The sequence below is a fragment of the Drosophila ficusphila genome, unplaced genomic scaffold, assembly GCF_018152265.1.
Source record: "Drosophila ficusphila isolate 14025-0441.05 unplaced genomic scaffold, ASM1815226v1 contig_220, whole genome shotgun sequence".
NCBI classification, from domain to species: Eukaryota; Metazoa; Arthropoda; class Insecta; order Diptera; family Drosophilidae; genus Drosophila; species Drosophila ficusphila.
This window is the reverse complement of record NW_025064118.1, coordinates 1403352-1429231: the sequence shown is the minus strand read 5'-3', so window position 1 is coordinate 1429231 and position 25880 is coordinate 1403352. Positions and strand designations below refer to the sequence as shown.

At 35.9% G+C, this 25880-nt stretch overlaps 1 protein-coding gene across 1 annotated transcript; it reads right to left on the bottom strand.

The window, feature by feature from the left end:
* Nucleotides 1-3563: 3563 nt before the first annotated feature.
* On the bottom strand, nt 3564-24798 carry LOC108101957 (plexin-B). The gene is given in 7 exon segments (XM_017206541.2): nt 3564-3985; nt 4060-4242; nt 6239-6388; nt 6390-6826; nt 6884-8755; nt 8758-11640; nt 23973-24798. Coding segments are annotated over 7 exon segments (6129 nt in total). The 5' UTR covers nt 24469-24798; the 3' UTR covers nt 3564-3877.
* Between the last annotated feature and the right edge of the window lie 1082 nt (nt 24799-25880).

Genomic DNA, 25880 nt, shown 5'->3' with positions numbered 1-25880 from the left:
AAAATGTGTCGATCTGTCGTTGCAAAGCTTCTAGAAATTTCTGCGTTTTCTCCATTTCATGGCGCACTCTCTCCATGGTTTCCAAAGCAGTGTTTAAAAAACTGTAGTCGAATTAGCAGAAGTCGCAAAATTTAAGCTATTCGGTGCTTCGACTGTGTGTAACATTCTAAAATAAGCAATTGCTTCTGCTTTTGTAAAAATCCGAAGTTGCAGTCGAAGCATATGCCAAAATCATGAAAGCAACGAAAATTCTTTATTCTATACACGAGTGTCATCTCGTATTTACCGCAAGTGATACATACGGTGCTTTTTGTCCGTAAACCCGTAAATTTTGGCATTTTGAGTGCAAAACTGCCTATAATGCCGATAACGCACGGGTTACGGTTTGGTAATTTTTCTTGCGCATGCTTCCCTTAAAACTAGGACAAAAAGAAAATTTTTAATATTTCAATAGCAGACGCCATTTGTCTTGGCCGCAAAACTGGACAAGTATCTTGACAGCCTGTCCTGGTTAGCCGGGCAAATTAATTTCGTATTAGCGCACTCTGGCAAATTAAAACCGCAGAGTCAACAGCCTGACAGGTTCCACATTTAAATGTTGCCCTTCTGCAAGCAAATCAATGCCAGCCCACAAATTATATGCAAAGTAACAACCAATAAATATTCAATGGCTGTCGCATTAATTTTTAAACACCAGCTCCACTTTGCAGTCAGCAGCCTGTCGCTGGTATTGACCAAAAGCAAAAAAAAAAAAGTAGCATGAGCAGTTACAATTACATTATAATTTTGGTCATCACCAATTCAATCTCCTGGGGGACCAAAGCTCGAACAAGAAAGGAAGCTAGCTTCGGCAAGCCGAAGCTTATATACCCTTGCAGTCATCAAATATTTCGAACAGAGTACACAAAGGCTAAAGAACATCGAAGCTACGACGACTTTTCCGATCGTCAGATTTTGATGAAATTTTATTTGTTATTCAAATAATGATGATTATCTGATGAAAAATAACGATGTTATCATTTTATTTCCGGTTATTCTATATAGATTTTTCGATCTTTCCTATATACAATCTTCAGTTCCTGCTGCACCGCAGAATTACAGTTGAGGAGCCGCACAAACGCAATGGCCCGGTGCAATGTGCCAACTGCCAAGAATATGGCCATACAAGGTCTGCCCAGCAGCCTTCATTGGCTTATCAACGCTCGGTCATCTCTTAGCCTTGAATATAAAGACCTGCTGTACAACTCGGTCCTAAAACCGATATATGGATGTACGGCTCCCAGTTATGGGGGAACGCCAGCAATAGCAACATTGGCATAGTTCAAAGAGTTCAGTCGAAGATCTTGAGAACAATCACCGGGGCACCGTGGTACGTTCGCAACGAAAACATACACCGCGACTTAAACATTCTACCAGTCAAAGAAGTGATCGCTGAACAGAAGGTAAAGTACTTAACCAAGCTATCGGTGCACCCTAACCACCTGGCGAGAGGTCTAACAAGGTTGAGCAACCAATCACGCCTTCGTCGCAACGACTTACCCACCCAGCGACCGACCTGAGGGACGCACAACCAGAATGCAGTCTTAGTGTACTGTCAGTTAAATTTTAATGTTAAGATTCTCCAACTTATTGTTAGTCTCAAAATTAAGAGTAGATTCAATAAAAAAGAGAAGAGAATGACAAAAATATTTTGAATTGCTTTCGACCAACCTGCAATCGATAATGAATAAAATTAATGTTGTTGCAGATTAACTTTTAGAATCCAAATAAATAATATTACAAAGCAGAAGATTAAGAATCTTCTTCTACACACAGTAAAGTAGTTTTGGAAGGATTATTATTATTATTATTAGGTGGCACTACAACCCGATTCGAATTTTGGCCGACCTCAGCGTCTCCCTCCAGGCCCCTCTGCTCCTCGCGCGCCTCCTCCAATCGGAAATACCCATTGCAGCTAGGTTCTCCTCCAATTGGTCCTTCCAACGGAGCTTTGGTCGTCCCCTTCGTCGACGCCCGTAGTCGACCCTCGCTTCAAAGCTTCTGAGCTGGTGATGGGCCGGACCATGTCCACGTCGTCGTACAACTCGTACAGCTCGTGGTTCATCCGAATGCGAAAGTAGTCCCCAATCCGAACGGGACCAAAGATTTTGCGAAGCATTTCTCTCTCGAACACTCCAAGCCCTGCTGCATCCATCATTGACATAACCCATGCTTCTGCGCCATATAAGAGCACAGGTAAGATGAGTGTCTTTGTAGAGTGTCAATTTTGTTCGGCGAGAGAGGTCTCTGTTGCACATTTGCTTACTTAGACCAAAGTAGCACCTATTGGCAAGTGTGATTCTTCGCTTAATCTCCAGCCTGACGTCATTTTCAGTATTAATGGCAGTGCCAAGGTACGTGAACTCCTTCACCACTTCGAAGGTTTAGCTATCCGCTATCACATGGGAGTGTAGGCGCCGCGCCTCCCTGCTTGTAGACAGCATATACTTCGTCTTGCCCTCGTTGGGCCTCCAATGGCGGGATTGGTGCCGTCATCGCCTGCTAGCAGCTTGGATAAATGCTTCCTCCATAGCCGCAGCGTGCACTGCGTATCCGTAACCAGATATCCATTTTCATCTCGACAGTTAGATGCTCCAGTCTAGAAACCTTGTGTCAGACGGTTGACTTTTTGGTAGAATTTTTGAACATCATTCCTGTCCTGCAACAACTCAAGTTCCTCGCACTCTCGCCTTTCTTGCTCCCTTTTTTTCCGTCTGAAAAGTCACCTCTCTTCCTTCCTTTTCTCCCTATAACGTTCACACGTAGCTCGCGTTGCGCCAGACTGCAGCGTTTTTCTGTGGGCGGCGTTTTTTGCTGCAGCTGCGACGCGACACTCCTCGTCATACCATTGGTTCCGTGTGGGTGGGCGCTTGAACCATATGGTTGTTTCAGCAGCAGCTCGTATGGAGTGGGATATGTGCGCCGGCGTCAGCAGGGAGAGGATTAGGTTGGTGGAGCAGTTCTGAGAGGTGAGTGGAGTAGGCCATGGTAACATGATGATACAAAAATAAAAACAACAACTTCTGATAGCAAATTATAATATTCGAAAACAGATGTCATATCATCAAATATGTATGTGAATATGAATACTCCGTTCCGACTTATATACTGCGTTGAATTTCAAATTAAATTTTATGAAAACCGGAAGGCTACATCTTATAGCTGGCATAGAGAAAATATAGAAAGTTAATAGAAAAATCATCATAGCTTCGATTTCTTTAGCCTGGTTTAGCAAAGTAATTTAAGCTTTGTTTCTTGTTTTTCTTTTCACATTGCTTCAAAATTCTTGGGAAACCAATCAATCCACGGCTGCAACCCTCGGTCTGTTTTATGTTATTCCTAACGTTAAAAAAAAGTTAATAAGCATGTTTGAAACTACAAACAAATTCGAATACTTTATCTGTAGGTTCTGCCTCTCGCAAGGTTGCTATAGACATTTTCTAAGTTTCGGGAAAGTATCGTATTCCGGAAATTTATTTCAGTTTCATGAGTTCTATTATCATAAAAAGAAGACACCGAATCAAAATTGTTTAATATCGAAAAAACGTTGTATTTTTTTCGTAATTATAGCGGAAGGGAATTGTTCTTAGATTACAAAGCCTGCTTTTTGCACATACATGTTTTTTGGACACGATTTTCAGGGCCTATAAAAATGTTTACAATGATAAGTTCTCTATAATTTATGCCAGTCATTTTTTTTAATAAAAAGTTTAAAGTGCATTCCAAGTGACAACTAATCAATATTGACCGTGTTGAAAACCAAAAATCATATATATATATATATATATATATATATATATTTGAAAGTCCAAACAAATCCTAACGCGTCATCTTTATGTCAGCAATTAGATATTCCGTCGCCGTCCAGGGTACCAGCGACGTTTTCCAATTTTCTGGAAAGTTGCATCTTCCGGCAATTTATATCACTTTCTAGAGCTTCCATAATCTGCAAAGAAAACTCATTAAGAAAAATTTTAAAAATAGCACTTTAGGCTATATATTATTAAATTATCGAGTTACCTGACCCTTGTATTTTGTTATATATATATATAACTCTTTTAAAGCAGAAATTGTATCAAATTCTTCATTCTGCCTTATAGATAGTTGCTGCATAGCTGTACTCATTTCCTGGTCGCTTATTTGTGGAAGCTTTGACACGTCGCGGTAAAACTCCTTCACCATAATTCTGTAGTGGGGAATATCCTACAAAACAATTATTTTATAGTTGTTCGTTAACATTAAACTTTTATTAGTTTATTATCAGATATTAAATAATAAAATAAAATAATATTTTGTTACGTTATTTAGACCAACATCTTTATATGGAATTAAAATTAACCCTCGAACAAACTTAACGTAACTCTGTACATTTAAGGCCTTGGTGCCAGTTAACCCTCTAATGCCACTTTCCACAAAAACGCATGTGAAATGAGTGCCTCAAGGCACTCTTGGGGCTTAGAGGGTTAAATAAATAAGTGTAAATTTATCGAAAATTTATGCGGCTTATTTTAATTGGTCACCACCAAAGGTTAATGAAAAAGCTCATTGACCCAACAAATATTTTGATACTGGGCTAGCGCGCTATAAATATTTTATGACTTTTTCATCACAACTAACGATTAATTTTAACTAAATGCTTTAATTTTCTCATGGGTCACGCCTTTTAAGCAAATAAAAAATAATTTTCGTTGGCAAAAAAAAATGCAGCATGTAAGTAAGTAATACAAATTTCATGGGAGAAATAGTCGTGTTGAAGTACAAACTTTTAAAAACACAGTAATAGCACTAATGACAAGAATACCTAAGAAAACACTTTTTCAACCTTTAGCATTTTATTAGTCCTTTTTTGTTTGTACAGGGTGGGCCATTTAAAATTGACCCATTTGGCAACCCTGTAACTTTTGACAGCGTCGACAGATCGTCAAATGTCATACCACGTTGGAAGCGTCAGTCGAAGACAATTGATACCATGGAACAATACCCTCCAAAGGAACGCGCTCAAATTGTTCAGCTCTACATTGAAAATAAATTCTCAACTGTGTTAACCCAACGTGCGTTTCGTGAAATGAATAAAGTTAAAAGTGCTCCAGTTAAAAACACAATTAAGTCTTTGTACGCAAAATTTGTAAACACCGGTAATCTAAGTATGCCAGTCATGTATCCAGGCAACGAACAAGACGTTCTAATGAAAATATCGAAGCTGTACGAGCCAGTATTGATGAGACTTCTACGACATCGACGATCTCAGGAATTTCTGATGCCTATTATTCGTGAAAATGTCATGGATAACTTCTGGTTTCAACAGGACGGGGCAACTTGCCATACAGCTAGAGCAACAATCGATTTATTGCGAACATTGTTCCCTGGGCGGTTGATATCGAAAAGTGGTGATTTTGAATGGCCCCCAACATCACCAGATTTGACGGCACCAGACTTTTATTTCTGGGGTTATTTGAAATCCAAGGTATACGCTAATAAACCAAAAACCTTAAGTCAACTAAAAGACAACATTAGACGTGAAACTACTTACTTCTACTACAAAATTCTTTTCTTTTCTACAAAATGGTTTGAGCAACTTTGAACATTATTGAGCATACTTTTAACTGTGTAGAACTTAAAGCGTAAGCCCTTAACAGAGCTTCCCCTAGAACATCTTTGGAAGAGGTCAACTTTCTCACCTCAACTTGGAGTAAAATTATTCTTAAAAATGAATAAACTTGCAAAAAAAGAGTTTTCTTAATTTTTAGCGACCATCTGCCATTTTGTGATTTCGAAGCCGTGACAAGGAACTTTGAAAAAGTAGTTAGAGATCTGTTTAGAGCTTTTAGGGTTATCACGTTAAAGGTCGCGAGGTTAAAAGGAGAATAACGTTTACAGTATTGCTTATATTTATTCAAGTCTAAGAATATATTCTTTAAACAAATAGGACTAGAAAAAATATGCTCAAATGCTTATAAGTGAAAGCCTTTACCCCCTTCTTAAAGACGATTCACTTCCTTGCGTAAAACAAAACAGATAATAAAAGGCATACGTTTGGAAAGGCTCACTTTTTGATAGCAATGATATATCTTAGTCGTTCAACATTGTTAAATATCTAAAAGTGCAAAGATAACGTTAAAAAAGGCTAAAGATAAGTAATAATACAGCGTTTTATAAAATGATTCTTTTTGGATAAAAATTTTGATTTTTTCATACTCACTTTAGCAAAAAGCAACTTATTGGAAGGAGAGTCTTTTCCAAGTCTGTGCTCAGCGGTTGAGCACGCATCCATAAAAGTTTGGGCGATGACACTTAGGCAGGAATCCACACAAAATGTTTTATTAACGTCAAATATAAAGTCTGGATTTTTATATAAAGTTAACCCAGAATCGAAGGGGCAGGCAATTGGATTTCCAAGCGTGCACAATATCAGTATCAGCAATATCATGACGACGCGCTGCCTCATCCAGTAAATCAAACAGCCATTTCACTGCAGGTGGTAGCTCCTCATTTACAGTTAAAATAATTGAGAAGAAATCATCAACAAATTTCTGTATAGTTCCTTTAGTAGCCAACAGGCGTGTTAAGTATACTTCTGGTATTGTTTTGTTAACCCTATCATTACAATTATTTACGCAATGCGATGATTGCAATGCTGGTGACGCTCCAGATAAAACTGAGTTTTTAATGTTCATATAATGATCAGGAATAACCGGTTTAACAAGATGGTAAAGTCGCGGCTGTTGCAAACCTGATTCGATGTCATTATTCATTATAATATGGCTTTGCGAGTTATTTATAAAATAAACTGAAATGTAAACAGTAAAATTATTGTTAAATATAATATGTTAGGTTCACTACTCACAATTATGGTATGGTGCATGATTTTGGTTTTTACCATAGGGTATATGGTAATTATCACTTTGTCTTGCAATGAGTGACATTACGGCCGATTCTTTGACTCCGTAATGAGCCAGTGTGTTAAGGCGTTTCCAACCATTAACTGTTTTTGTTGTTAAGTCTTCATCCTGCAACGTGAGATGACCTCCTCGTCCGTGTCTCCATTCTAAGTCCACTTCGTGCACAGATGGTCTCATAGAAAAGGGAGTATTTTTAAAAATTGCGTCAAGAATTTTTAATTTTACTTGTGAAATAGTATCCCAATCGTTTACTCGACATTGGACTTTTTCATCAAGATCATCTTGTAAAATATGTAACATTACAACTGAATGGGTTATTTGTTCGTGCAAAAGACGTTCTTCGGAAAGTGAGTAACGAGCATCGTTAGTTATTGCATCGACCAAACCTTTTTCAATTTGATGCTTAATTGCCTTGAATAGCAAGAATAAATTAGATCCAGCGTACTCTTTGAGATAATCGTACATACAAATTGCTAAGTAGTTGGTTAACATCTTTTCAACTACGCTTTCAGTGCGCCGTAGCATTAGCTGAGGATGCTTGCTAGCAAGTGATTTATCAATTAAACGCAATAAAAGAGACTTTAAGATCTCCGTGGCATATTCCATTTTATTCATAAGAACTATCATAAGTAACGACGCAACATTAACTCGGTCGCGTATCGAGAAGGACGACCGTTGAGCCTCTAAGGTTTCAATAAACATAAGTAAGAAATATTTGTTTCCAATGAGTTGTTCAAACTGCACCATTGCAGCGTCATAGTTCGTATGTGGGCTGTTTCCACGAAATTTCTCCGAATTTAAAATGGGATGATCCGATACCCCCGGAAAGAAGACCTTCATAATATAGTTCACGTGGTCTAACGTTGGTATTCCGGTACTTTCTAAATCTGCCGTTAGATCGGTCATGTCCGTTTGAAGCTCGGCAAATGCCTGCTTACACTCAGAACGAACATTGCTTTCTAATGTTATCATCTGTATCTGAATACGTTTGTATTCCCGTTCCGCTTGCGTAGACTTCCTTCTGAATATTATTAGTACGATTACCAGAAAAATTACAAGGATTGCCACCGTCAACAAAACCACAAACAAAGCGTGTGAGAAAACATACGGTTTATTTAAATCATACTTTAAATATCCAATAACAAAACGAAGGTTACGTCCCACTTTAACTACAACAAGAGGTAACTCAAGAGATTGATCGATACCATTTTCATCTGTTGGGAGCGGTTGATGCTCCGGTGGAATGCATAAAAGTTGGGTGAGTGCCAAACTGGTAATATTACATTGAGCGGTTCCAATAGTTACATTGACGTCATATTCATCTGCTGCCAAGTTTAAAAGCTCACCCTCTATGACTAGACTGTCCCCCTTATACAGTTTGATTCCATCTTTTGGGAATGGCAAAAATTTGGGATCAGCTAAGTAAACTATAGTGCTTCGTATATCATGAAAATATTTTGTCAAATCCCGAACAAGCTGAACATTGTCCATTACAAAACTAAGTTGTAAATTTAGTTGAGTTTCATGGACCTTTACAAAAGTTGTGACATCCATGTTATTCTCAGCTAAGTAGCTAGGCGAAGTTTCACCAGTTGTGTAAATGTGAAAGTTATCCATAAAGTCTGATCTTCGCTTTTGCCTATGACTAAACCAATTCTCTGTTGTCAGAGAAGCATTTTTAAAGTCCAATTCCGAATTCAGCATTCTGCTGGCATTTTTAAAAGTTTGAAATTTATAATTCACCGGAGGTGATGGGCACTCCATTTGATTTGAGGTAACGACAACACAAGAAGTTTTGTTAACTCGTTCATTGTCAAAAAAACCTCTAGTTCAGGTTTTTGAATTGAATCAAGATATATTCCATGAACAGTTAAAACGCGACCTCCGCTTACAAAACTGCGTAAGGGTTTAATTTGCATTATTCGCGGGTCCTGAGTATAGTTAAAAATAGAACACGGCTGCCGCAGTGGTGTACGAAATTGATGACCAAAATTACTTCGTGACGGATTTTTGTTGGTAGTGCTCAGCGCCGAATTTTGGCATTCTAATGTTCGGTTTGCACCATCAATTATTAGATGCAGAGATCGTATAGGCTCTGGCTGAGTCGCCTCAGATGTAGTGCAGCTTACTTGGGTAGACGAAGCTTGTGTAAAGTTTATATAACATTCATACTCATCTAAAAATGCGCGCATAGTTGATCCAATATTTAAAAACTTTCCGATGATTGACAATTGTGTTCCCCCCGACCTGGGTCCAATTGAGGGATACAATCCTGTTAACATCACGTTTTTAAAATGAAATTGTACACTTGATTCAGTATATCCAGCATCATTTGCAACCTTTATAGGTGCTGACATTTCGTACATCGTTGCTGTAGTGCGACATTCAATCTTTACAGATATTTGGTAAGACACAAGTTCACACGGAACCGTCCCTATAAAAATCTTTCCACGCACATCTGCTTCGCGAATCCCCAAATTACTTCCTTCAATTGTAATAAGAGTGCCACCCTCAATAGGACCCGATAATGGCTTGATAATATCGATTCTAGGCAAAGGACACTCGTTTTCTAAAGCCAATTTAGATCCACCGTTTATAGAGTTTTTATCTTCCATACATGTTTCATTATACACACATGAGTTGCTGCACCAGGAACATTTGTATTTTGGATCACGAGTCACACACAAACTGCAATCAGCATGATCTCGATGAGAGCCCAGTACGTCGCACTTGTACAACGTTATAGTTGCAGTGTCCACATAGTGCTGGAAATTCCATGTAACTACAACCTTTGCCTGGTACTCATGAGTATTGGTCTCGTAGAAATAGGGTGTTTTTTCACAAACTACAATCTTGTTTGACTCGATGTGAGCAGGTAGTAGCATTTGGGCAGCTTCAATATGTATAGTGCATAAAAAACCTGCATGGGCACTTTTTGGTTTTGGCAAGTTTTCAATTTCTAACCTAATTTCTTTGGGCACCCGCACCGGTAAAAGAATCGCCGGATGATTGTTTTTTAAATGGGGGCATTGCCCAACCGCATTTATAGCATTTTCGATACTACGGCATGGAGACGTTTTGTGGACGCATTTGTTGTCGAAAACACACCAGTTGCAACCCCAAGAACTTTGAACACATTCTTGGCAATTTCCATGATGTGAACAGTCAAAAAAGGCAAAATATCTTGACACAAAGTCTTTATTTGTCTCCGAACTTCTCACCGACAATGGCACCAATACGTGGTCAGTATTAGTTGGTATTTCCGGTCTTTCATCAAGTGGAGGCGTAGCACAACCAAGTCCATTGTCCAAAATCTCCGCATCAATGGGAGTGGAGTTTCCAAAAACACAACGGTATTTTGCATTGAAAGGTTCGGGCAACGTTCGAATTATTAAATGTAGGTGAGTTAGCTCAGTAATTGGTATTTTTTCTGGTATTATAGCTTCAAACTCAATACATTGCTGTCCACTTCCCAATGAAAGCCAGCGCGACGCAGAAGTATCTCGCTGACAAGTTGACCTCACAGTACATCGTTTTTCCAAAGAACACCATCCACAGAACGGATCTCGAGACTCCAAGCAAGCTGAACAGTTAGTGTAAACAGAGCAGTGCTCTATTCGTAGCTTTGTAATTTTTCGATCAGATAGAACGTAAAGAAAATCCTTTTTGGGAGACATCATAGTATTGGGAAGTATGCGGTTTCCAGCATCAACAACTATTTCTTCGTACTCACCTGGACTTTGTCCAGACAGTAAAACCTTTTTAATTACTCCCATGTCTGTTCCAAGAAAAGCAAGAGAATGTTGTTGATCAGTTGTTGAAGTAGCAGTCACCGATGTAACAGATACGTTTTCAAAGTGAAATAGAGCATGGCTAGTGATAGGAGATACTCCGCTTATTTTAAGTCCCACAGAGCAAAAGTTGTAAATGTTACCGAGCGACCCGACTACTGGGCATCTGCCATCATTAATGGTGCCCGATATATAGCCCAAGTTTCGATCCTTTATTGTTCCGTTAAAGCATAAATGTATGTTTTCAATGAACACGTCTTCAATATCTTTTATGCTGTAAATGCACATTGCTGATTTACTTTCTGGCTGATTACTTATCTCTTTTGAAGGGGAAAATACTGTTACTAATACGTGATCGTCTTTTTTTATACCCATTTTTTGAGCTAGCTTTTGGCTAGCAGGTGTTAACTTTGCATCGCGTAGTATATTGTAGTCAATATTGTTTTCAGTTGCAGTGCACTGAACAGTAATTTCAGTGTAACTGTCGTAATTAGGGTCTGTTATACATATCCGGGCCAAACGGGTAACATAACCCGCCTCATCTGCCAAATGTGATTTCTTTTGAACAATAATAAAGTATGCATATTCAGAAGAATTAAAGCCATAAACATAATCAACTAGGAAATGATCCCGATATTTGACATCTATGTTTATAATTGACTGCTGTATTGAAAACTCTGCATAGTTTAAGTCATCAAGGCGACGGGATGAAATAGCTGGTACGTCGTGACGATAATCCCCAACATTTGTAAATGTGGTTCCCACATATAATATGTCTTCCTCTTTCCATGAATATCTTGCTGGACCTACAAACGCATATGTGGATGCGATTTCATCATTAGCAGCCAATGGTACTGCAAAAAATTGAGGCGTAGATGGAAACCGCGGCAGACTGTAAATTTCGCAAGCTCCTGTAAATTATAAATTATATTATTAATCACTAACTTGCAAAATTAGTTTCGTTTTAATTTACTTTTAACAAGAAAGAAAGCTAGCTTCGGCAAGCCGAGGCTTCTGTACCCTCGCAGTCATCAAATATTTCGAACAGAATACACAAAGGCTAAACAACATCGAAGCTACGACGACTTTTCTATTAATTTTTCATATTTTTGACTATTGTTCATATGGCAGCTATATGATATAGTCGTCCGATTTTGATGAAATTTTATTTGTTATTCAGAGACCAGTTTACATAGAAACAGACAGACGGACAGACGTATTTCGATTCAGATCGTGATGCTGATCAAGAATATATACACTTTATAGGGTCTGAGGTGCCTCCTTCACTGCGTTGCAAACTTCTGACTGAAATTATTATATAATACCCTTTTGCTCTGCAAGGGTGGTATAAAAATATATTGCAAAATTTTAAACAGTCATATGAATATCGACGCTATACTTAAAATTCTTTGATACAAATGGAAGCAATAAAAAATGAAATGAACTTACACAAACTACATGCTATCTAAACTAGTTCTTATAGTCCCCCCGATCTCGAAGTAAATACAGACGAATAGATAATAGGGGAAATCAATTTGCCAGTTTAATGATTTTGATTAATAACATTTAATATATACATTATATATTATGGAATCGCAACTGCTTTCTATACTTATTACATACTTTCAATAAATACAGGCTCAAATAAATAAAAAGAAAGGAACAGCCTGAAAAACTATTTTAATGGTAGTGGCAACTTTCTGTTCAATAAGTTTTGTCGTTCGTGGCCGTTGCCACTAGCCCAATTAAAAAGAAATTCACGAACGAATGTTAAAAGTGTATAATGATTATTAACCTACAGTCAAGTCAGAGCCACAAAAAAAAACCGCACTTAAAAAAATTTAGAAATTGTGCAGTCACTATGCTGGGGTTCCCCTAAATTTTATTCTCTGGGCATTATTTTTTTAGGGGGGTTTCCCTTGACTATTTTCGACATAATTTCGTCATTTGAAGAGCGCTGTTGCTTAAGTTGCTTTTGGTAGAATTTTTTTTGTAAAGACACCTGTAAAATAATGCCAAAGCAAAAGCAGTTCACTGATCGCCAGGGGCGGACGCAGGGGGGTGTCCGGGGGGTCCGGACCCCCCCCCAAAATCTCAGACTTTTTCAAATTTCCTTACAGCACACGGCTTTTCAACCATAAAAACTAAAATGTTTTTTGGTCGGACCCCCCAAAGGAACAAATTTTTTGATCGGACCCCCCCAAACGTAAAAATTTTTGATCGGACCCCCGAACAACAAAAAATTTTCGATCGGACCCCCCCCCAAATTTTTTTCTGCGTCCGCCCCTGCTGATCGCGATAAGGAAAAATTATATTATTGGCTGAACAAAATGTGTCAAATCGGCAAATAGCGGCTGAAACACATTTCAATGAAAGCTCAGTGCGTCGTTTTTTAAAAAAATATCGTGAGACAGGTGAATTAAAAAGGAAAAAAGGGACAGGTGGAAAAAAATGCACCACGTCACGTGAAGATCGCTTTATTATGAGAACGAGCCTGCAGGATCGTTTCAAAACTGCGGTGCAGATAAGATCTGAGGTACATGAACAGTTTTCAAAAGATATTTCGGAGCGAGCTGTTCAACGTCGGCTTAACTCTATGGGAATGCTCGCAAGATCACCTGCAAAAAAGCCACTTTTGAATCCGCGAATGAAAAAAAATCGACTAAACTGGGCCAAGGACAAGGAAAATTGGACTGCTTCTGATTGGTCAAGAGTGCTATTTTCAGATGAGTCCAAATTTAATCTCATTGGATCTGATGGAATCCTCAAGGTGCGCCGTAGACGTGGGGAACGTTATTCTGAAAATTGCTGCATAGCCACAGTAAAGCATTTACCGTATGTTATGGTATGGGGATGCATATCCAAATATAAAACGGAATCAATTTTAATGGTTTAGGGCAGGGGTGCTCAAATTCGTTTTATGGCAGTGCGTTTACTAACACACCCACAAGAAAACGTGTACATATGTAGCGGCGCGTTTGTGTTGGGGCGCAGCTGTGCACTGAGGTTATTACGATTGTATTTGGTGTTTACCTCCAGAACTACAAAGCATATTACGCATTGTACTTCGCATTTAAAGTTTATGCTAAAAAAAACTGCTCTCTAATTCATTACTCATTTTGATCCGCCAAAAAATTTAACATAACACTTACGATGGTCCACCACGAAATAAATCAAAAGCCAACGCAGACAGAAAAATAAGTTTCAGTGCATGTGCTCGAGGAAAAAACAAAAACAAAATACATTGCGTTCAGCGAAGCGTGACGACGGATAGAGATGTAATGAAGAGACAAGCAAAATTGTTTTTGTTTCGCATGCAAATCGAAGAGGTGTAATGAAGAAACAAGCAAAATTGTTTTTGTTTCGCATGCAAATCGAAGCCCATATGCACGGTGCTTATGCGCGCACTACCCATAAGCACAGAGCATCTACAAAAACAAAAGTGCACTCAGTGTATAGGCGTTGAGCACCCCTGGTTTAGGGTATGGTCAATGCAGAAAAATACAAAGAAATAATTTTAAGAGGAGTTGTGCCTAGCATTGAGTCCATAAATGAAGAAGACGATGAACCTATTTTTCAGGATGATTCTGCACCTTGCCATCGAGCGCGATCTGTGAGTTACTCAGCGTCCGATTATTATCAAAACAACTTTTTCAGTTAAATTGGACATTTTTCTATCTAAAGAAAACAAATTTGAAGGAAGAATTGGGCATTAAGTCCTTAGATTGGCCAGGAAACAGCCCAGACCTTAATCCAATCGAGAATGTTTGGGCCTATGTGGGTGCCAAAATAAGAAAGCGAAAGCCCAAAACTATGGAGGAGCTAACACATATTATAGAAAAAGTATGGATACACGATATAACGAAGGAATATTTGTGTTCCATTTACGATTCTATGCCCAATAGGGTAAAATCTGTAATTAAGGCCAAAGGCGGCATTTCTAAGTATTAAGCTAAATTAAAAAAATATGTCTATTGTTAAATTGCTCAGAATTAAAATTTTTGGTTTAGTTAGTAAGGTGTTCAATTGGAAAAAAAATAGTTTTTGTTCAATTTTTTCATTATTATAAGTTTTATGATTTGTTTCCTTAAGTTTGCCACAATAGTGAAAAGTCGTTAAAATTAGGGTGAAACCAAAAAAAAAAAAAACATTTTTTTAATATTGAAAACAAATTTAAAATAATTATTAACATACCATCAGTTAACTTGTTAAAAAAAAAATTGGGCGAATCCGCAATCATATAATGAAACAACAGGCCCTGGAAGTTTAAAATTCGACTGTATATTGTCGTTATTGCTGTAAGCCTTTTGTTTGAAGCATCAAACATGTTGCTAAACCGCTCGTTAATGCGTCTCTTTTTCGCATGGAATTGCGAGAGTTAAAGGTTTTAAAGCGTTTTACTTGACCTAATGATCTAAGAGCTTCACTATCCATTAATGATAAAGTGACCATAACGAGGCTCGCTCTAATTGCATTGAATTTTTGGCCCCGCATAGAATTGATCGGCCAAAAACCCAAATGGGAATATGGTTAAACATGTCTATTGACAATATTGTTGTATTGTATTTCGTAATATTACAGTAGTTGGTAAAAAAATGTTTTTCTTCTTTTGTAATCTTGTGGGATGTCTAAACGGTCTAACAAGCTACATTTTAAGTTTGAGACGAATCTGACAAACATTCATGGAATCCAGTTCCTCAATTAAAAAGAGAAGATTAAATAAAATCCTGGTTGCAAACTTTATTTATTTGGTCCTTTACTACAAAATTGTCATTAACCGAAAACGTGTAAGTTTTGCACAAATTTTACTCCGATTTGAAAAGGTGTTTTTTTAATTGCCGTGAGAAAAATCTTGATCCAATCAATTTAAGGGGCAGTTTGAACTTTACTTTAAATATAAGTTAAAAAATTCAGTCTGTGGACTCAGCAGCTAGTACCGCAACTCTCTTTAGTTAGTCTTAGTATTATAAGCTATTCTAACTGAATTAAATAAATAAATAAATAAATAAATAAATAATTAGTAAAATTTTCTAAAATCATTTATATGTTTTTGAAATTCGGCTCCAATCTACCCTTGCGAAGGATGTAATAATTTCAGTCAGACGTTTGCAACGCAGTGAAGGAAACTCCTCAGAGTTTACTATAAAAGAGTTTTAAATAAAAAAATTCGTAAATTTATCCGCGATTTTGATTCTTTCACGAATAATCTACAGATAATTAACAGTAAATTCATGGAATACTAAGTTAAAATTAAATTTTAGTTGTTCTGCTAAGTTTATACCAACTTATTAGAACAACCAATAATTTAAAACAAGAAAGTTAGCTTCGGCAAGCCGAAGCTTGTATACCCTTGCAGTCATCATATATGTCGACCAAAATACATATGACGATTTTCTATTAATTTTCCAATTAAATAATTTAATGAACAAAATACATAAAGGCTAAACAACATCGAGCCTAATACGATTTTTATACCCTTGCAGAGCAGAGGGTATTATAATTTCAGTCAGAAGTTTGCAACGCAGTTAAGGAGACACCTCAGACCCCATAAAGTATATATATTCTTGATCAGCATCACCATCTGAATCGAAATATGTATGTACGTCTGTCCGTCTGTCTGTCTGTCCGTCTGTCCTTCTGTCCGTCTGTCTGTCTGTCTGTCTGTCCGTCTGTCCTCCTGTCGGTTTCTATGTAAACTAGTCTCTCAGTTTTGAAGCTATCTTGCTGAAACTTTCCCAAAAGTTGTGTAGTTATTGCACGCAGTATATAAGTCGGAAAGAGCCGGATCGGCCGACTATATCGGATAGCTCCCATACGAGTGAAATGGAATAAAAAATTCTTACTCCGTTGTTTTTGATCAGATCGACTTGATTCCTTCCAGATGGCGTTTTCTAACTGCTATTGAATTTCGTATTAAATTTTATCAAAATCGGATAACTCTATCATATAGCTGCCATAGGAGAGATCAAAAAATATATATATAAATAATGGAAAAAAATTTTAATGTCGTTGTTTTTAATGCCACGAGCATGATTTTTGGAATATCAAGTTTTTGAAATACTCTTAAATCGAGAAAAAAATTTCATAAAAATCGGAGTACTAGATCATATAGCTGCCATAGGAAAGATCAAAAAATCTATATAGAAATAACGGAAATAAAATTATAACCTCGTTGTTTTTCATCAGACAATCATGATTTTTGGAATATAGAGTTTTCTAATGAGTCTTGAGTTACAAATTAAATTTTATCAAAATCGGACGACTATATCATATAGCTGTCATATGAACAATATGGTAAATAATAGAAAAATCGTCATAGATTCGATGTTGTTAGCCTTTATGTATTTTGTTTGACATTTTTAATGACTGCAAGGGTATATAAGCTTCGGCTTGCCGAAGCTAGCTTCCTTTCTTGTTCTACTAATTTTTAATGAAATTTAATTTGAAACTCAAGACTCATTAGAAAACTCCATATTCCAAAAATCATGCTTGTCTGATGAAAAACAACGATGTTATCATTTTCTTTCCGTTATTTCTATATAAATTTTTCGATCCTATTGCAGCTATAGTGATACAGTACTCAGATTTTTATGAAATTTATTTCTCGATTTAAGAGTATTTAAAAAACTTGATTTTCCAAAAATCGTGCTCGTGGGATTAAAATCAAATCATTATAATTTTTTTCCAGTATATATATATATATTTTGATCTCTCCTCTGTCAGGTATATGTGTATGAAAGAGTTATCTGATTTTGAATTTTTTGAATTTAATTTGAAATTCAATAGCAGTTAGAAAATGTCTTCTGGAAAAAATCAAGTCGATCTGATCAAAAACAGCTGCCTGAGAATTTTTTAATTCATTTTTCGTATGGGAGATATCTGATATAGTCGTTCAGTATTAAGAGAAACCCATCTTTTTGAATTAAATTTATTAAATTTTTCGTTTTATTAAAAAGCTAATTTGATTTATTTCAAAAAACTATTACGAAGACGGCTACCATAAATAAACAAAAAAAAATGTTTTTTTGTTCCTTTTGCTTAGTGCGTCTTCCGGGTATAACGACGAAAAATCGTCGGTCCCTTGAAAGTCGCTATAACCAGATTCTACTGTAGTTTATGGGGTCTGAGGTGTTTTTTTCACTGCGTTGCAAGCCTCTGACTGAAATTAAATTACTCCTTGCTCTGCAAGGGTATAAAGGACCGGAAGGCAAACCAATTTTACGCATGCTCCATACCAAAATTTTTTTTGAAACATTCAAGTATTGATTTTTTTTAAACTATTTGTTGAGAATGAAAGTAGAAGGTAAGTAGGGGTAAGGTTTTAAAGGCCAAAAAAAGGGCTGTTTTATTTTTTTTTTTGCAGCGAAATGAGTCATTTTATTTTATTGAGCTTAATTACATGTTATTGTTCAACTTTTGAAGAGTATTAGAAAAAAAATTTTTTTTTAATATTTGGAAATAAGCCTGTGGCTGTTAATCTTCCGAAACGCCTAAAGAAAAAGTTGTTTTGCGGTGAACATCATAGGGCGTTAACGGATCATCTTAAAAATAATAAAGGTAATTAAATTTCCGAGGTAATCAGGAAAAGTTCTTTTTTAATTTTTTTTTTAACCTATTTTTGGGAGTACCTGAAAGTGAAAAGTGCGATGTTACCTCAAAAAATCGCTGTTAATTTATTTTTTTAAAATGGAAAAAAATTAAAAATAAAAAAAAAACTTCCTGATTGAAAATTTGAAAAGGATTGGTTAAGTAGATTTTGAGTTCTGATGTTCACCGACTTTCAAAATAACGTTTTCCGGAAAATCGATTTAAAGAATTTTTATACGTTAAAATACCGCCTAATTCGGTCGTTTAAAACGCTGTAACTCCGTTAGTTTTACGCAATGTTGTCGACAAATTGCTCTCTTAGAAAAAAAAATAAAAAAAAAAAATCGAAAAAAAATTGGTTACAACCTTAACCCCCTTGTCGCGGATCGGATAATGTAGTCTGTTAAGTATCGATAGTCATTCAGTATTTGAATTACGCGCTATATTCAGTATTTGTATTTGTGATTTATATTGTTTGTAATTGGTCATACTATGTTCTAAAAATCTACGCTAAGATTGGCGCCACGGTTACTCCGATCGGCAATTCCAAGAGAGAAGGGAGGAAATACTGCGGTATGTACAAGAAATAGGTTGAGGTTAAATTTAAATTTGTATATTTCCCCAACAGAATAAAACGCTCATTATTACGCTTGTCAACTGGTATTTCTCGTTTCGGTGAAGTAGAGTGTTAAAGGCAACTCCCTGGGATTCAGATCGGCGTCACCCCCCTTAATATGATTCAAAACATACAATTCTGATAATATAATTAAAATAGCAATTATTTTTTGTGAAATCTTTAAATGGAGAACGGTATGTGTTGCAAACGTGGAGGAGTCCCGCTTCCACATTTTTAAACATGATCATATACTTTTATAAGTATTTAAACAGTGATCGCCCAGTCCAATTCTTTTGTTTTAATAAAAAGTATTGTCATTTCAACCAGAAAGAAAGCTAGCTTCGGGAACACGAAAAATACAAGGCTAAACAACATCCCAGCTCTGTCGATTTTTCTATTAAGTTTTTATATTTTCGAAGATTATTCCTATGACAGCAGTCGTTTTTTTATACCCTTGCAGAGCAAAAGGGTATTATAATTTCAGTCAGAAGTTTGCAACGCAGTAAAGGAGACACCTTAGACCCCATAAAGTATATATATTCTTGATCAGCATCACCATCTGAGTCGAAATATGTATGTACGTCTGTCCGTCTGTCCATCTGTCTGTTTCTATGTAAACTAGTCTCTCAGTTTTAAAGCTATCTTGCTGAAACTTTCCCAAAAGTTGTGTAGTTATTGCACGCAGTATAAAAGTCGGATCGGGCCGGATCGGCCGACTATATCGGATAGCTCCAATACAAGAGAATGAAATAAAAAATTCTTACGCCGTTGTTTTTTATCAGATCGACTTGATTTCTTCCATATGGCATTTTCTAACTACTATTGAATTTCGGATTTCGGACAACTCTATCATATAGCTGCCATAGGAGAGATCGAAAAATATACATAGAAATAACGGAAATAAAATTATAACATCGTTTTTTTTCATCAGATAAGCATGAGTTTTGGATAATATTGTTTTCTAACGACTCTTGAATTACGAATTAAATTTGATCAAAATCGGACGACTATATCATATAGCTCCCATAAATGTGGAAAATGAATAGAAAAATCGTCTTAGCTTCAATTTTGTTTAGCCTTTATCCATTTTGTTCGACATATTTGATGACTGCAAGGGTATATAAGCTTCGGCATGCCGAAGCTAGCTTCCTTTCTTGTTTTAAATCATTCAAATCGGATATATGGTTTGGGAGTTGTCACAATAAGAAAATTGTTAGAAATAGTGGTTGCGCGTGCGCGAGGACGCGAGGTAAAGGGAAGGTAAGGTAAACTATTTAAAAAAAAAACCCGGGCGAAGCTGGGACGAGCAGCTAGTACTGAACTTATTGAACAACCTAGTATATACTTAATGAAGTTTATTATTTGGTTGCATGCACTTTGAAATTTTTTGAAAAACGAGCTCAGTTTCTTTGAACTTTTTTTTACCACTGAAAAAAAAAGCGCTATAATCGGGGCTGCATGAGAGTAAAAAATTCATTAAGCATTTTAAAACTGCTCTTAAAAAATTTAGAAAGAATAATAGAAATTTCAAAATGGTCATATATGCCGATAAAATGCAGCCCAAGCAGCTGAACTTTGGTACTAGTTGATCAACAATCAAGCTACAGTAAAACTGAAAAGATATAATAATGAGGTTTGATGTCATCAAAGTACATCATGTTCATAAGTTGCCGAAAGGGCTAACGCCACACATCTTTGACAAAAGTATAAAGGCATTTTAAAATATGTATGTATCTTTTGGATACATTTTTGAATGTTGATTTGGAACCACAATGTACACTATGATATGCAAACGGTCTAAGAATGTAGATTTTTGTTTGTTACGGATTTGAATGATATATATGGTAACGAGTTTTGGAAGGAAAAAACTAGAGATTTTGGATTGTCTGTAGTTCCTAGAGGAACAAGGGGGAATTAAATATAATCCTGTTCAAAATCATTCTTATTTTGGACTTCTATACTAAGACCTGGAGCCGGGTTTTTCTGTAATTGTCTCCTGACACTTATATTCCCAAAGGAACGATTATAACTTTTGTCTAGACTCTAGAAGCTTACACTAAAAATATTTGTGGAAATTTCTCTGATCTATTGGAGGAGGCGAGGCTATGGGGGTTTGCTAGTTTTATAGTTCTATATTTTCACCGATTGTTCCTATGACAATTGTATGATACAGTCGACTTAAACTGATTTTTTTGAGGCTTCAACAAAAAAGGATTCGGCAAGCCGAAGGTTATATACCCTTGCAGTCATCAAATTTCTCGAACACAATACTTACGGGTGATTCCATATCAGATTTACAGTCGATATTGAGAAATTCGATGAGATATTTTTTTCTTGCTCTTTATCGAAAATAAATCGACACGTATTTTTTTATATGGCTCAGAAAATTTTTTTGACAAAGTTATGATTTTTGAACTTTTGGTGAACTGCCCTTTTTTGATGACAGTCGCGTTTTCCAGCCCGAATAACTCGAAAACCGTACGTCGCAGGAAAAAAATATATAGGAAGTAAAAATTTCATCCTTCCTTCTTCTTTGCAAAACTTTCGTGAAAAAATTTTTTTAAACAATTTTTCACCACAAAAAGTTCAAATGTTTATAACAAATTAATTTTTCTCCAACTTGGACCATTTTGATTTTTTTTTTTTTTTTCACAGTAAATCCTTCACATTCTTCTGATGAACATACTAAAGTTTCAGAATGGTATCAAAATTAGTTTTTGAGTTATAGAATTTTAAAGATTATCATGCACGGTCCGCACGCTCGGTCTCAGGGCGTGCGCCGACCAACGACTCTAACGAGCGTCAATTCGCTTCGCGCGCGCATAGTAAGGGTCAATAAAATGAATTTTTAATGCTATTTAATTCTGTAACTCAAAAACTAATTTTGATACCATTCTGAAACTTTAGTATGTTCATCAGAAGAATGTGAAGGATTTACTGTGAAAAAAAAAATCAAAATGGTCCAAGTTGGAGAAAAATTAATTTGTTATAAACATTTGAACTTTTTGTGGTGAAAAATTGTTTAAAAAAATTTTTTCACGAAAGTTTTGCAAAGAAGAAGGAAGGATGAAATTTTTACTTCCTATATATTTTTTTCCTGCGACGTACGGTTTTCGAGTTATTCGGGCTGGAAAACGCGACTGTCATCAAAAAAAGGGCAGTTCATCAAAAGTTCAAAAAATCATAACTTTGTCAAAAAATTTTCTGAGCCATATAAAAAATACGTGTCGATTTATTTTCGATAAAGAGCAAGAAAAAAAATATCTCATCGAATTTCTCAATATCGACTGTAAATCTGATATGGAATCACCCTTACATAAAAGCTAAAAAACTAGCTATGATGATTTTTCTATTATTTTTCCATATTTTCGACAATTGTTCATATTTCTATGATATAGTTGTCCGATTTTGATTTTAATTTATTTAATTTAATTCGTACTTTAAGAGTCGTTAGAAAACTCTATATTCTAAAAATCACGATTGTCTGATGAAAAACAACGATTTATATACCCTTGCAGAGCAAAAGGGTATTATAATTTCAGTCAGAAGTTTGCAACGCAGTGAAGGAGACACCTTAGACCCCATAAAGTATATATATTCTTGATCAGCATCACGAGCAGAGTCGGAATACGTTTGTACTTCTGTCCATCTGTCCGTTTCTGCCCAAACTAGTCTCTCAGTTTTAAGGGGTTATATCCAGTTGCGATTTTGAAAAAATCGAAATTTTTTTTTTGCCTATTTTGAATGTATATATATCTAAGAAGATTATCTGAAAATTTCAAAGTATTTCGGTAAATAGTATTGGAGTAATCAGTGTATTTGTAAAGACGTCTCCCATGTAGTTCAACTAGTAGCCAAAACTTTAAATGCGTTTTTCTCGAAACTATGTCTTCAAAGTCGGTGAGGAAAATTTCTCCGAGACGGCTTGTCCGATTGACTTGAAACTTTCACATTCTCTTCTTAGATATTTTTTTCAGGTAATGAGACTTGGAATTTTGGCTCCGACAAAAATTTCGATTTTTTTAGCCACTTCAAAGTTGAAATTTTTGTGCCAAAAACAAAGTTTTATGTTTGGGAAGCCGCCATTTTGTCAAAAATCAAAATTTTGAAAATCCCAAGTCTCATTACCAGCATTTGTCTATTCTTTACGTAAACCTTTTGGTTTTTTGCATTTCTGATAATTTGGACCAGAGATATTTTCCTCACCGCAAAACCCTTTTTTGAAGTGGACCCTCGGGAGATCCTCTACAGGACCGACGGAGTCCAATTTTTTTTTTTTTAATTTTTCTAAAACTAGAAAAAATGACCTAACTTTTCATATATAACACGTATACATACAATAAATAGCCTCTGCAAAAATAATTTTCAAAAAAGCTCATTTTTTTGGCCTCGCAACTGGATATAACCCCTTAAAGCTATCTTGCTGAAACTTTCCCAAAAGGTGTGTAGTTATTGCACACAGTATAAAAGTCGGATCGGGCCGGATCGGCCGACTATATCGGATAGCTCCCATACGAGAGAATGAAATAAAAAATTCTCACGCCGTTGTTTTTGATCAGATCGACTTGATTTCTTCAAGATAGCGTTTTCTAACTACTATTGAATTTCGGGTTAAATTTTATCAAAATCTGATAACTCTATCATATAACTGCTATAGGAAAGATCGAAAAATCTATATAGAAATAACAGAAATAAAATTATAACCTTGTTGCTTTTCATCAGGCAATCATGATTTTTGGATATAGAGCTTTCCAATGAGTCTTGAGTTAAAAATTAAATTTCATCAAAATCGAACGACTATATCATATAGCTGTCATATGAATAATATGGAAAATTAATAGAAAAATCGTCGTAGATTCGATGTTGTTTAAAGTTTTACTGCAATGAAAACATTTGCTGAAATTATAACACCATCTGCAAGGATACAATATTATTAGATTTAAAGTTAATATGCTAGCAAGCCTGGTAAGTCAGATTTTGAGACAAGAACAAAAAGTTATTTAAATAAAAAAATAAATATATTTTGAGATTTAACTTTACCTTGTCTAATGCTACCACAAGATATAAGAATTCCATCGTTGGCGTAGCTTACTACAAGAATTTTATTGTAATTGTTGACCAGCGATGTCTCTATATCCTCCGGACACCCTCCTGCGTGGCATTGCGGTGAATCATTTACAGGTCCCGTTACAGCTTCAGACAGCACACGAAGATTTTCGTTAAGTTTAAGTATTTTATTTGTGGCTCCCGCAAACAAGACATTGTGCTTATGATCAAAACTGAGATGAGTAAAATAGTTTTTAGTTTGAGAGATTCCACCAGTTTCTGTACTACGATTTCCATTGTTGGATTTTGATGTCGTCGATATAGACGGCAGGTAAAACTGGGCAACAATGTCATTTGAGGGGAAGAACCCCTGTGCCGGCATTTCCTTGACGCAGTCTACAGAGTGCAGTCGCAAACTGAGTAGGGCAATAATTGAGAGTCTATAAAATACATGTTTGAAGTCCACACAGTAGTTGTCGGTTCGCTTCATATTTATTTGTATTATTATTGTGATAACTTTTATGATCAGCTTTTCATGGGTTTTGATCTTGAGTTCTAGATAGCATTTTAAACAGTTACACTCTCAGTCCTTGACTGGTTGAATATGTGTTTCTAACATCGTAAAACACATAAACAATATTTCAGTAAATGCATTACAAAAATAGTTTTTAAATGAATTGGTCGTAGCGATACTTCTGTATTTTTCAGCGAAAGTTTGTTTAGCATTGTAAAAACCAATTAACTACGGTAAACAAAAAGTATTTCTACAAAATTTTTGAAGCAACGTTTAAACATTGTGTGTACACTATTAATTTAGAGCTGCGCAAACTTGTATACCGTTTATCGATCTATCGTTTTTTTCATAAGAACAACGTTTTCCGACTAGTCACATATAGGCGGATGGCGAAATAATTAAATGATGCGACTTCCGATCCTGTACACTATTATCTTAGAGCTGCGCAAACTTGTATTAAGTTAATTTTTTCAGTATTTTATTTTTTACCTTATTATTTTTAACTCAATTAATCATATTGCATATGTATCAATGCATAAGTCCGCGCGTACCTATTTTGGCCCATATGCTATATCATTAACTGAGTTAATTTTTTCTAAAAATTTTCCTGTAAGTAAAAATAAAAAAATTTTTCCACTATGTTTTCAAAAAAATAAAAACTAAACTAAACGGTAATTGCTTACACGTGCGGTGAAAATACAGCGGTAAATACAGCTTAAAAAAATTAAGTAAAATATGGAAACGATGTGTTTTTTTCTACAACACCGTGTTTTTTTGTTATTAACAATTAAAGATGCGATTTGTAGTACAAATTCGGATCTGAAAGACCGTATTTGCATGTGATGTGCCGATTATTGCAGTCGTCTGGTGGCGGATTATTGCAAATACGGTCACTCAGGTCCGAATGTGTACTACAAATCGCATCTTTAATTGTTAATAACAAAAAAACGGTGCAACATTGTCACTCATCGTTTCCATATTTTACTTTATTTTTTTAAGCTGTATTTGCCATGCACCGCACTTGTAAACATTTACCAACTAAACAAACAAAATCTGAAGTGTCTATTGCAGGGGTGCTCAACGCCTATACACTGAGTGCACTTTTGTTTTTGTAGATGCTCTATGCTTATGGGTAGTGCGCGCATAAGCACCGTGCATATGGGCTTCGATTTGCATGCGAAACAAAAACAATTTTGCTTGTTTCTTCATTACATCTCTATCCGTCGTCATGCTTCGCTGAACGCAATGTATTTTGTTTTTGTTTTTTCCTCGAGCACATGCACTGAAACTTATTTTTCTGTCTGCGTTGGCTTTTGATTTATTTCGTGGTGGACCATCGTAAGTGTTATGTTAAATTTTTTGGCGGATCAAAATGAGTAATGAATTAG